At 38.7% G+C, this 13,521-nt stretch overlaps 1 protein-coding gene across 10 annotated transcripts in view; it reads left to right on the top strand.

Annotated features, from left to right (window-relative positions):
- The window catches only part of Nol4 (nucleolar protein 4), a 322,425-nt gene extending 311,942 nt beyond the window's left edge, over nucleotides 1-10,483 (top strand). For 6 of the 10 annotated variants that reach the window (XM_031365083.1, XM_031365084.1, XM_031365092.1 and 3 more), the window contains one exon: nucleotides 8,539-10,483. In XM_031365083.1, coding sequence (XP_031220943.1) covers nucleotides 8,539-8,732 — 194 coding nt within the window. In that variant the 3' untranslated portion in view covers nucleotides 8,733-10,483. The remainder of the gene's footprint in view (nucleotides 1-8,538) is intronic. The other 4 variants (XM_031365087.1, XM_031365088.1, XM_031365086.1 and 1 more) reach the window with 1 other exon arrangement.
- The last annotated feature ends 3,038 nt before the right edge of the window (nucleotides 10,484-13,521 follow it).

Raw genomic sequence — 13,521 nt, 5'->3', positions numbered from 1 at the left:
TATTCACATTGGTAGGAAAGGAATTTGTTGATGAGAAAATGCCATGTCTATACTTCATCTTCCTTTTTCAATAATATATTAAACACCTTATGACTGTTGTGTGTATCTTGACTACTATATCTTCTTGGGTATTTAATCTTAAATGTGTTTCACACTTTGTAGTATAAAAACCCTATTGTTTGGAAACCTGGTATTGATTAGTCCATATTCATTAAGTAGGGAATAGTAAATTTAATAATGTAAGGAAGATTAAGGTAATGGAAGCTCAGTCAGAAGAGGCTTTGCCTTTACCTAAGTAATTGGGTTGACAAAGACTTCTTTTAGACTGAGATAGCAGAAGAGATACAAGTCCCACTATAGTGTACTCTCTGAAAATTTCCTAATCAAGTCAAGTGCACTGAATATGGAATAACACCAAGTCTTGCAAGGAACTATACAAATCAGAGTTCTGGTGCTGGAGAGATGTCTCAGGGGTGGAGAGCACCTGCCACTATGGCCATGGACCTAGGTTTTGTTCCCAGCACCTACAGCAAGTATCTCATAACCACCTGCAGTTCTAATCCCAGGGGATCCAACATCTTCTCATCTCCCATTATTCTGCACATATGTGATGCACATAAATGCATAATAGTCAAATGGATATATGCATAAGGTATTTTAAAAACCACAGTCATGCAAATAATTGAAAGAAAAGTATTTCTATTATATACTGAAAATAAACAATAATCGGAATTTAAACAAAAATTTGGGGCATTAATAACTCTGTTTGGAATAATGAAGAGAAATGGTTAATCAGAAAGTAATAGTTATCTGATTCCATGTATACCAGAATTACCCCTATAAATTAATAAATGAAAACTTAATAAAATCACAAAGGGGAAATGATACCCATGATCATAGCCAAAGAGAAAAAAAAATCATAGAACAGGAAATAGAAAAAAAACTTGTTGGAAATAAGTTAAAACTTAACAATTATATGAGGAAACCTACCTCCAGCTTTCTGATAATGCATATTCATTCAAATATTGGCCACCTAAGTAAATAACAACAACTAAGGATGAACCCCATGCTGGTAGCATTGGATTAAGAAGTTATCAATTATAATTGATAATTAGTTGATAATAATTTGTGCAGTGGAACTAGGCTAGTATTTTAATGCCTACCTGTAAACAATAAAAAGTTGATAGACTCAATACTTTAAAGTTGTTTTTCTTTTCTTAGATTTATTACATTGTATGTATAGACTCATGTATATGTGCATAATATAACATAGATACACAAGTCAGAGGACAACTTGTGGGTGTTCATTGGCTTCTTTCACCTTGTAGGTCTTAGGGCTCAAGCTCAGGTTGTCATGTTTTGGAGCAAGCATCTTTAGATAATGTTTTACATTGTAATATCAATATTAATGTATGATCATGGGGATGAACAAGATCAGAAAAGCTGTAGCTTAATAATGACACATTTGTATGTGTCAAGTTTACAAGGGGTCAGTTGTGCTAGCTAAGTCAACTTGACACAAGCTAGAGTCATCAGAAAGGAGCCTTAATTGAGAAAATGTTTCTGTAAGATCAGTCTGCAGGTAAGCCTGTTGGGCTTTAATTAGTGATTGATGTGAGAGGGTCTAGTCCATTGTAGGTAGGGCTACCCCTGGGCTTGTGGTTCTGGGTTTTTTAAGAAAGCAAACTGAAGGAACACTGCAGAGCAAGCCTGAAAGAGGCACCCCTCCATGGCTTACACACCAGCTCCTGCCTCCAGGTTCTTGCCCTGTTTGAGTTCCTGCGCTGACTTCCTTTGATAATAAACAGTGATGAGGAAGTATAAGCCAAATAAACTCTTTCCTCCCCAAGTTATTTTAATCATGGTATTTTATCACTGTAATAATAGCCTTACCTAAGACTGAGCCATCTTGCTAGCCCAAGAGGTATGTGTGTGTGTGTGTGTGTACTAATTGTACATATTTGTAAAAACACAGTGCATGCAGTATGTGATGATCAGATCAAAGTAATTACTATTCCCATCTCTTTATCATTTCTTTGATATCACTTAATCCAAGTTAGAAATGAAAAAAATGCTAAAATAAAAGGAAACAAGTCTGGAAAGTGCTTTAAATACAAAACAAGCAATAGAAAGAACAATAAAATCAAAACTGTCTATTTGAAAGGATTTAAGATTATCTGTGAAGACAAATCGAGAGAGAAGAGCATAGAAAGATAATGAAACAATAATAAAAGGATACTGGATTGTGGATTCATGCCATTCAATGAAGATCCTATTTTATAAACATTAACTCTAAGATAAATAGATTTCTATGATGAACGTGAAGAGACAGCAAGCACCACTGGCATTACAAATACCTTCCTATTCAAGATATCAGACCCCAGTCATTTTTGAAGATAGTTTTATCAAAACCAACAGACTGAATGAGCTGTTTTAGGTGAACATAGACAAAGCGGGATTGGTGGAGGGGCAGAAAAAGCACCCAGCTCATGGTATGACGTCATAGTGATCCCATCAGAAAGGATACTCCAGCTCAAATTCTGATGCTTCTGTATTTCTGAAACTCATCGACTGTTGAACCTGATGCTTTATTTATGGTAAAGTTATTGTTTACCATTGGCAAAAATTCAGTTATCGGTTTATGGAAGCGTCATTTATGAGATGTCTGGGGTAAGCCAGCACTGAAGCAGATACTTTATATATGTTTCTCAATGTAGCTAAAATATTGAATTTTTTGTTAATTTCTTTTAACTTTGGACACAAAGGTACTAAATTATTACCAAATGAATACTTCAGTCAGACCTCTACTCCCCTTAAAAGAAATAAAACTTAGTTTGTAGACAAAGTTAGCATCCAAACAGGTTGCTAGATAACAAACTCATTGCACTTACATTAGATTATTGTGTTTGACTGCAATAGACAAAGTTATGTCCAGAACAAAGAAATAGTTGAAAACTCATGATATTAGAGAATTAACAGTTTTCAAGGGTTGGAAAGTATCCTGACAATACCAGTGGTCACTTAAAACATCCAAATAAGAATGCAGGTAGCTTTCATTGCCTCTTGAGAACTTACAATGCTTCTGCTCTGTCCCTGTTGTTTATTCCGTGAGTTTTCGGGGAATTAATGAGATTGACGAGACTGGAGAACTGTCTATTAGTAGACATGAATTAAGTATTACCAAGATCAATTTCAAAGCTGAGAAAGAAATAACTCAGTACAATCTAATGAGGGACTGATTAAGGTCTGAGAAGCACAGAGAGCTATTTGGAAAGAATTTTAAAGTATGTCGAAAGGGATGATATAGATCCATTCATTAAGATAATAGTAAGAACATGGTGGGAAACACCTTACCCTTTTACATGTCATCAAAACACTGTCATCCTTAAGCTTAATTCTCACCAATTAAGTCAGCTTCATTCTCTAAAATTACATCAGAAGTGGAGTCTGTATAATGGGGCTCGCTTATGATTGTATGGGAGATGTGAAATCAGACTACGTGGGTGTGGATTCCATAAGACAACCTCAGGCATGTCTTAGGGTTCCTGTTGCTATTACCATTGATGAAATACCATAATCAAAGCAACTTGGGAAGGAAAGGCTTTACTAAGTTCACGCTTCGATAGAGTCAAAGGAATTCATGACAGGATCTGGAGCCAAACACTAATGTGGAGCCCATGAAGGCGTGCTGCTTACTAGTTTGGTCCTCATGACGTGCTCAGATCCATGCTCATGTTCTGCTTCCTTATACAACTCAGGACCACCAGTCCACCCACAATGGGCTGGATCCTCTCCTTATGACTGGATCTTAGGGAAGCATTTTTTTTTCAATTGAGGTCCTTCCTCTCTCATGACTCTAGTTTGTGTAAATTGACATAAAACCAGACTACAGGTATTGTCTTTTAACTGTGTCTACCTTTCCCTTGGTACAGAATCTCACTGTCCTGCAGCTCAGTGGCTAAGCTGGCTGAGCAGCAATCCCCCGCGATCTACCTGTCTCCACCTCCCCAACAACGAGATTTCAGTTGTGCATTCTAATAGCAGCTTTCTGTGGTATGTGTTAGGGTTTGAAACTCATGTCCTATTGCTTAAGTAGCGGACATTTATCGACAGAATTATCTCCCAGCAATCGCACTATATTTATTTTTCTTTATTTCATTACACACACACACACACACACACACACACACACACCACGGTTTGCCTGCATGTCTGTGTATGCACCAAGGTAGACCTGATCCTTGTAGAGAGCAGGAGAGACTGGATCCCCTATAATGGAGTTACAGGTGGTTGTAAGCCACTGTGTTGGTGCTGGGAATGGAATCTAAGACCTCAACAAGAGCAATCTCCTCACTTACCTCACTGTGACTTTTAACAATTAAAAGTAGTTAGCATGGTCTTCAAAAACATGATTCTTGCTACTAAAGTATTTTTTAAAAACGATGTCTGAGTAGAGCAACATCTGAGGGAAATTAACACTAAAACACTATTAGAAAATAAAGCAGTTTAAAACAAGAAACAAAAACAGTTAACTGATAGATTAATTCTAAAATTAATCATTATCAATGTGTACTTTCACTTAAACTCTAAGAATCATAAATGAACATTTATTTATAACTTAAATATATATCATATCTTAAAAAAATGAATCATGGCTATTTTTGCTATATAAGACTTAACTTTCTAGAAAAATTACAGGTTAACATGACATATCCTTAAGTTTTGATTCAACTTTTAAGAATTAGCATAAAGAATAAGTCCTTATCACTTTGTCCAACACAATGACCCTTAAATGACTGTGGCTTCATGAAGGTTTATAAATGTTTGCCTTAGCTTTGTCAACTGAAACCATTTTCTCTTTAAGCATCATTTTGGTCAATGCGTTTGGTCCTTCTGACTCACTGGCCTGACTCATCTATAACCATGTTCTCAGTGGTTTTGTCTTCAAAAATAATTTTCTATACTTCATTAATTTGTACATCTTCATCAAATTTGAACCCTTACTTTGCAAGGGTTGAGCTCAGTCAGTCAGACATAGCATTGAATCATTGAGGCAGAAATGAAGGAGAGGTGGTGATGCTGGATGAGGGCCATGTGAGTGCTCACTGGACAAGCGCTGTGTGAGTACTCACTGGGCAAGCACTGTGTGAGTACTCACTGAATGAGGGTTGTGTGAGTGCTCACTGGATGAGGGCTATGTGAGTGCTCACTGGATGAGGGCTATGTAAGTGCTCACTGGACAAGCGCTGTGTGAGTACTCACTGGATGAGGGCTATGTAAGTGCTCACTGGACAAGCGCTGTGTGAGTGCTCACTGGATGAGGGCTATGTAAGTGCTCACTGGACAAGCACTGTATGAGTACTCACTGAATGAGGGTTGTGTGAGTGCTCACTGGACAAGCACTATGTGAGTACTCACTGGACAAAGGCTGTGTAGGCTGTGTGAGTGCTCACTGGATGAGGGCCATGTAAGTGCTCAATGAATAAATATCTATGATACACTTTTTCCTCACTCGCCCCTATAACATTAAAGATGTGAGTAGCAAGCACTTAGCAAAAAAGGGTTTTTTTTTATATGTTGGAAGTTGGGGTGGCTAATGAAGGTGAAGATGATATTACACAGTTATCCCAAATGTGCATGTGCTAATAAAAATTTAACAAAACTATATGTCTTCACTAGGTTAGGGTGTTTACACTTTTAATCCAGGTGGGGCCTAGTGGTTTATGTTTGTAATCCTCAACACTTGGGAGGTAGAGGCAGGAGGATCAGAACTTTCAGGTCATCCTTTGCTATATAGTAAGATCAAGGCTACCCCGGGCTATGGGAGACTCTATCTCAAAAAAAAAACAAAGAAAGAAAAAGAAAGAAAGAAAGAAAGAAAGAAAGAAAGAAAGAAAGAAAGAAAGAAAGAAAGAAAGGAAGGAAGGAAGGAAGGAAGGAAGGAAAAGAGAAAGGATTACAAAACTGCAACAATCAAATTTATTTTAAAAAGAAGATTTTCAAGCCATAAGTACAGTCTGAGTAAGTGCTAAACTGTAACATTTAAGTGATGTTCCTTCACACCAAAGACAACTAGAGCCCCTGCTTAACCTTGCCTCAATTCCAGTTCAGGATTCCGTAATCAAGCTTGAGGAAAAATAATCTAAAGCATTCCAACTTCTAATAAACTGGTATAATCAGGCATAAACTAAAAACATTTCTACATCATTGAGAGGAGGATCCTTCCAACTTCTTTTTCTTTCTTACTTACTTTTTAAAAATTTTTGGGTACTGGACTTCTTGACTGTAAACGAAAACCAGGTCCTAAGAGTGTCTGCCTGCAGCCCTGACATTTGTTATGCCACTATACTGATTTGGATGAGAGAGGAGATGGGAAGGAGCTGGGAGTAGTAGACAAAGGGGAAACTATATTCAAACTACACTGTATGAAAAATAAATCTATTCAATAAAAGGAAGAAATCCACTCAGACCATTGCAGACAGAGCAGACACTGTTAATCATTTGTTTGATCACAGGTTCGGTGACTCCTTTCTGCAAATGTGACAACCTACGCCTCTCTCTGCTTGTCATGTCGATAATATGATTTTGTAAATAGCAGACCAAATGGAAGATAAACCCTGCCTGAAAAATCAAAGCTTGGAAAGGCCATGGCAGGAGTAGAAGTATGTTGCTATCAGATGTCAGAGTTCTTTGTGCAGATCTTGTGTCTGCTCTAATTAAATTTCAAGTGAAGCTCTGTCTCTCTCAGGAGACCTCTACCTCCTTCAGGGATGATGGCAGAGTGGTTGGGTATCGACCTGTCTCCCTCATGTCCTGGGAAGAACTAGTAGGAAATTGGCATCCTTTAATTTAGCTCGCAAAAGGAATGTCCTTTTCTGAATACTTACCCATATTTAGGATCTGTTAAAATGCTTTAATGTTGCAGAATCATGGCAGTTTGAGATCTTGACTGTTGTGATATGCTTGGCAATACTGTATTCAATTACTTCTAAATTTAGGAATTCTCTCCACATTTTATGAATTTTAATAAATGCTTGCTGAATTATAAAAGTAAACATTTAACTATAGAAAATTGACATAAAGTATTTTCTCAGTGCTAATGTCTGAATTCAGGATTTTAAACAACTTTGTATCATGTTTCATTATAAATGACTAAATGTTGTGCAAAATGAGATCCACCAGACTTTTTTAAATGTATAAGGAAATACTAGAGACATCTGACTGCATTTTATGCAAATAGAGATGCAGATTAGTAACAGAAAACAGGGCTGCCAACATGGAGCTTCTGGGGGGGGGGGGGTCACTGCAAGAACTGCTTCCTCACTTCCTTTCAAAGAAGAATTCAGTCTAACCTGTTATAAAGCTAATCCACCTTGATATTATGGTTAAGAAAGGTCTCAATCAACTCCTTAAAAGAAAGAAAAAAGTGGAAGGAAAGGAGGGAGGGAGAGTGGGAGGGGAAAAAAATAAAAGCTTAGACCAAGTCTTTAAGTTGTACCTTGAATTTTGTCCATTCTAAACATTGCACAGAAGTCCCTCAGCTGATAGCATCTACATTTCTTAAGGGGTTGTCATAGTTTCTTTACATGTTGTTGTAATATTATGCTGACAGAGTCTCTTGGAGAAGAGGTTTATTGGAACTCACTGTTTCAAATTACTGTTCATCTTCGTTGACAGCTCAAGGCAGAACTATTTGAAACATCTAGTCACATTCTCAGTCAAGTAGCAGAGATGCAGGAACCACTGTGTGCATGCTTACACTCGTCTGTCTCCATTCCTACACAGTCCAGAGCCCTGCCCATGAAGTGGCCCTCCTCCTCCAGCAATCAAGATAAAGCTCTACATAAAGCTCTACATATTTACTCCCACACGGGCCAACCTGATCTAGACAGTCCCTCATTAAGACTCCCTTCCTAGATATTTCTTGATTGTGCCAAGTGGACAAAGTATCTACACAAGACCTGCATAATAGCAAGCCAATCAAAATGTCAACGTGGAGAGAAGTGCTCACACAGCCCCACTCATGGCAGAGAAGCTCCTGGTACCACTGGGTCTCCATAGGTTCAGGCTTCCGTAGATGGTTTTACACTCATGCTCATGCCAGCAGCACTGATTAGAATCAGTGGGCCTTTTAAAAAGGAAATAAAGGTGGGAGGGAGACATTGTTAATAAACGCAGCAAATCAGAAATACTTGCAATTCATCATCTTAATACTGGTACACTGAGGCTTCTGCAACACGTGGAAGACAAGTCTGGGAGTTGAATTCTGCTAAGGGATGGTGTTCAAAGGATTCTAGTCTTCCCTATAACCAAGAAGGAATGGCTGGAGTTACTCCAGGATACCTGAAAAAAAAATTCTCTAGTCATATCACACTACTTGTTAGTCTTTCAGAGAGCAGAAGCATTCAATTATAGAGGCCATGAGTCGCTCATGAAAGCATTCGTGAATAAGTGCAACCATAATTTGATAGGCACTCACATGTGAGATCTTGAAACAAATGCTATTCCAGTCTTATTTTGCGATTCTTTTTTGTCTAGGACCCACAGATCTGAGCATGAAGAGACAGCTGGCGACTGGCTCGGGATCCTCCAGCAGTTCAAACTCCAGACCTCAGCTCAGTCCGACAGAAATCAACGCCGTGAGACAGCTTGTTGCCGGGTATCGAGAATCGGCTGCATTTTTATTGCGTTCCGCAGATGAACTGGAAAATCTCATTTTACAACAGAACTGAGGCAGATGATGTCTGTACTCACTGGGCTCTAAATTTGCAGTTTCCACTAATGACACTTGATTTTTCCAGCAGAGATACTCCTAGGCTTGCTGCACAATCTTTTAAGAGAAGCATTTCCATCATGCCGGGTTGTCCTTGATCCGTACACTGGTGTGTTAAGAAACTTCACAGGAACTCTGACCTTGAAGTACTTGAGATGCTCAAATGTGCCCAGCCTGTTGCTTTTTGTTTTAGTGTGTCAGCATAAATATCATAAGCAAATTTTTAAAAGGCTGCATATTCTTAATTCAAGGATAAAAATGGAGAAGCTTGTGGTATGTATAAAAAAAGCTCAAGATCCAACTGAAATATTAGTGGAATTTTCTACTGACTCATTGGACTGAAAGCTGAAGTATCTGGGGAAAACAAAGCCAAATTTCTTGTTGCTACAGGATATAACAACAATGAAAAGGATCTTGTATTTTAAAAGAAAAAAATGTAATTTTTATAAAAAGAAAACTTGTTTTTCATTCAGAATGGTCATTTTTACTTTGGTAACTTTTTCATAGGTCCTAAAAGAAAACTGTTTTTTGAGAAACTATTGTAAGTACCCTTCCCGCATCCCTTTTGCCTTCTCCTCTTTCCAAATTCTTTCTACAAAAGAAAAATAACACTCAATGCTGGAAAACCCTTTGCCTACTTTCTGTAAGCCGACCCATCAGGAACTACTTCCAAGAGATGCCTCCATTTCTGTGCTTACGCCAGTCTCAAAACACCCACGCCACACGGCGGCTTACCACAGAAGTTTTCATCCCAGAATTTTCTAAACGTTATAAAAAGACCATGTTGAAAACAAAACAAAACCCAGCCCCTCGTGCGTGCGTTCCTCAGAGCTGCTCACCCCTGGTTGGGCTACCAAGCAGCAACTGGGTGTAGATGACTGAATGTTACTGAGGTTGCAAGTGACAATCTTAAACTTTGCACTCTTGTATGTACTTCTCATTTCTTTTGGAAATAGTTTCCAGGATAGGCTGTTATGTCTCCTGATATGATTTGTATCACTTAAGCTTCTGTTCTCGTTTTTTAAATTGAGTACTCTCGGCAGATAGAGCTGGATCTTTAATGACCTCTCCCCTCCTGTGTCCCAGGCTCTGCCGTTTTTCTCCATTTCTAGTGTTAGGTACATCCTGAGTGGTACTTTCTGTGCACTGAAGCAAGCCTATTTTTAAAATATTTAAGGAGAAGTACTTTAGTTCATGCTTGTACTATTTTCCTTTCTGTTGTTTAGCTTCGGTTGAATTACAAATTCTTTGTGCATTCTTGAATTTGCCTTATTTTATGTAAAATCTACGTCATTCGGGTTTTGACAATGAGTTGAAGGCATTAGTGGCATTCCTTACCTTCTTGTTACATCTAGTTTTTCAAGTACTGACTGTGATTGTGACCAGGTAATGTGCACTTTTTCTTGTAACTGTGGACATTGCTATGCTTTTCTCTTCTAGCGTTTCTAGAATTATTGTTCCTTACAGTTACGTAAACAAAAAACAAAAACAAAAACAAAAACAAAAAAAAAAGTTTGTGATACTGTTGGTGAATATAATGTGAAAATCTTATTGAAATATGAGTATTTTGGAAATACATAGATGCACAAACATCTTTTAAAGGTGTGAATTTAGAGTTTGCTTATTTAAGGAAAATTTAAAATTTTGAGGGCTGGTATAATTTTTCTCTGTTTTGTTTGGTTTAATAAACAGATTTCTGTGTTAAAGAAATGATTCTGGAAAACTTATAAACTTTGTTCTGTTTTTTTTTTGTGGTACTGAGTCAAACCTCAGAACAAACCTAACAGTACACATCAGTCGAGTACTCTAACCAATGGATGCACCTCTAGCTGCTTATAAATTTTAGTACTTAATTTTTATCAGTTTCTGTTTAAAATATGAAATGCAGTCTTGTGCCTGCATTTGAAAAAAAATTCCAAATTTCTCCTAAATATCCCAAAGTGGCAACCGGGCAGCGGTGGCACACGCCTTTAATCCCAGCACTTGGGAGGCAGAGGCAGGCTAATTTCTGAGTTCAAGGCCAGACTGGTCTACGAAGTGAGTTCCAGGACAGCCAGGGCTACACAGAGAAACCCTGTCTCGAAAAACCAAAACAAACAAACAAACAAAAAACAAAACAAACAAACAAACAAACAAAAAACAGAAATCAAAGTGGCATCCTGAGACTGCACTCTGAGAAGTGAAGAGGGTCAGCAAGACCAGGATACTACAAAGACTGTTCATATGGACTCAAAAGATAGATTTTCTTTTTTAGCTTTATTGTTCATTTTTTTTCAAGTATGATTTAGCTCTCATAAGCCTTCCTACCTGCTCCATGTCTGCAGGGCTTAGGTAAGTGGCTCAGTGTGTAAAGTATTTGTTATGCAAATATGAGGACATAAGTCAGATCCCTAACACCCCACACAAACCCAGGTTTGGCCACAAATGCCAATAATCCCATTGCTGGGTTCACTGGCCAGCCAAACTAGCCAATCAGTGACCTCCAGGTTTAGTTAGAGAACCTGTCTCAAAGGCATAAGGTTGAGAGGAACAGAGGAACACACCCAGCAACAACCTATGACATCACAGTATGTAAAGAGCGTGACCTGGATCCTGGTTCAGAAATCAGCACTCAGCTTGAGTTTGGTATAAACATGAAACCACCTCTATAAAGACCATGAAATGCAGCAGCAGGTGCGGTCTGAATGCTCGTAAGTCATAGTTTTGTCTGACTTATCTGCCATTCTCATGCCATGGCTACTCACACAGGACCCAGATCCTCAGTGTCTTCTGCATGAAGAAAACACCGTGTTGCCCTCATTTCCTTAAGGATGTGGAAATGAAACGCATTCTCCTTTCCCTTTTGCCTGTAATTTGCACCTGTGCATCAGCCTCTCTTTATTCAGGCAAAATGATTCAACAGATATAGGTTCACAATTGATGAGCTGGGATTGATCCCCAGAACACATACACAGTGGAAAGAGAGAAGCCTGAAAGTTGTCTTTTGACTTCCACACATGCGTGTGCTGTACACACACACACACACACAACAACAACACACAAAACAACAACAACAACAAAAAACAACTTGAACACTCTTAATGAGAAAGCATGCCTTGAGATAGCGATGGTGTACACACACACACACACACACAACAACAACACACAAAACAACAACAACAAAAACCAACTTGAACACTCTTAATGAGAAAGCATGCCTTGAGATAGCGATGGAGAGCAACCAAGCAGAAGCAGCAGTCAGCAAATCTTAAACTCTGTAGCTGAAGTCCGGACATGGGTAGATGCAGCTTTAGACCTAGTGGTGGCCAGCACGCACCAGGCTCTCACACAAAGGGAGGCATCCCCTGCCCTGGACTTCTCACAGTGATCCTGGGAGCGCGGCACACTCTGTCCTCATTTTGTATAGTAGTGCAAAAAGGTGGTAGACTCCCTAAGAGCACAACAGCAGAACTGAAGCCAGCGTTTGACTCAGCCACTCCTGAAGATGGCCCTCTCTGTGGATGGCTATGCTGTCTACCAAGTACTAAATAGTTCCATTTCACCCTGCACTTTAGAACTGGGTGGACATATTTAAATATTAAGATTTATTCTTATATATAAATTATAGTGGTGCATTAACTGATTTGATGAAACACTTGTATGGTTGCTGAATTTCCTTCAAGTGATAACCTGTACATATATTTTAAAAAAAAAAGCTTCAGTACACTGATGTCTGGACAGATGATTCAAACATGAAGAACACTAGTTTGTTGCTTTTCCAGAGGACCTGGGTTTCAATTCTCAGCACTCACATTACTGCTGACAACCTCTTCTCTGTGGTCTTCAGAGAAGACTACCTGCACCTGGTACCAGAAATACAGTGAAGCAAAACACCCATGCACATAAAATTTATCTACCTACCTACCTACCTACCTACCTACCTACCTACCTACCATCATATCTATCCATCTATCTATCTATCTATCTATCTATCTATCATCTATCATCTATCTACCCACCTATCTATCTACTTACGATCTTACTGTAGAATGTTGTCTCCTCAAGGGTGAAGGCAGTCACATGATAAGGCAAGAGCCTGTGATTGGGCAGTGGAAAAGGAAGGTGGGCTGGTAATTTTAGAGTACAGAGGGACAGAGAGATAGGAGAGACAGGAGAGAAGTAAGGAATACAAGTGGAAGAGAAGTATGATCTGTATTCTGTGTGGCTTTAAATACCCACAGGTAGCTATGAATATCTTATAAGGGATGGATAATTACAGGAGAATTTGTCTTATCTAGGTGGGAAGTTCATATCAATATCAATTGGCTGAGTTTATTGTGCAGGCATTTTGTGGAGTGAGAATTTACTGATATAAATCTGACTGATAAATTAGAAGCCTTTAGAGTTTTGATTTTACCTGGTTTCAGAGATTTATGACCACTGACCACAGGGGGTGGATGGGTGGGAATGGGAGCAGAATCTACAGCAAGAAAACCACGAGATGGGTGGTTACTGCATGGAGCTAGCCATGGAGGCAGTGAGACCACCAGGGCCAGAGAGTAGCCCACATTAGTGTGGGATGGTGTCTTGTTTAATATTTCCCACTACATCTTACATACGATGATATATTATCATATATATTAAACATGTATTTAAAAGAAAAATTTACCACTGGTGACAATCAGGTGAACTGTTTCTTTACCAACTGTGGGTTCCAAATTAAGTGGGAATTTCTCTCTCTTTCTCTCTCTTTCTCTCTCTCTCTCTCT

This window comes from Mastomys coucha, unplaced genomic scaffold (genome assembly GCF_008632895.1).
Source record: "Mastomys coucha isolate ucsf_1 unplaced genomic scaffold, UCSF_Mcou_1 pScaffold13, whole genome shotgun sequence".
Classification (NCBI taxonomy): domain Eukaryota; kingdom Metazoa; phylum Chordata; class Mammalia; order Rodentia; family Muridae; genus Mastomys; species Mastomys coucha.
This window is presented reverse-complemented; position numbering and strand designations above follow the sequence as displayed.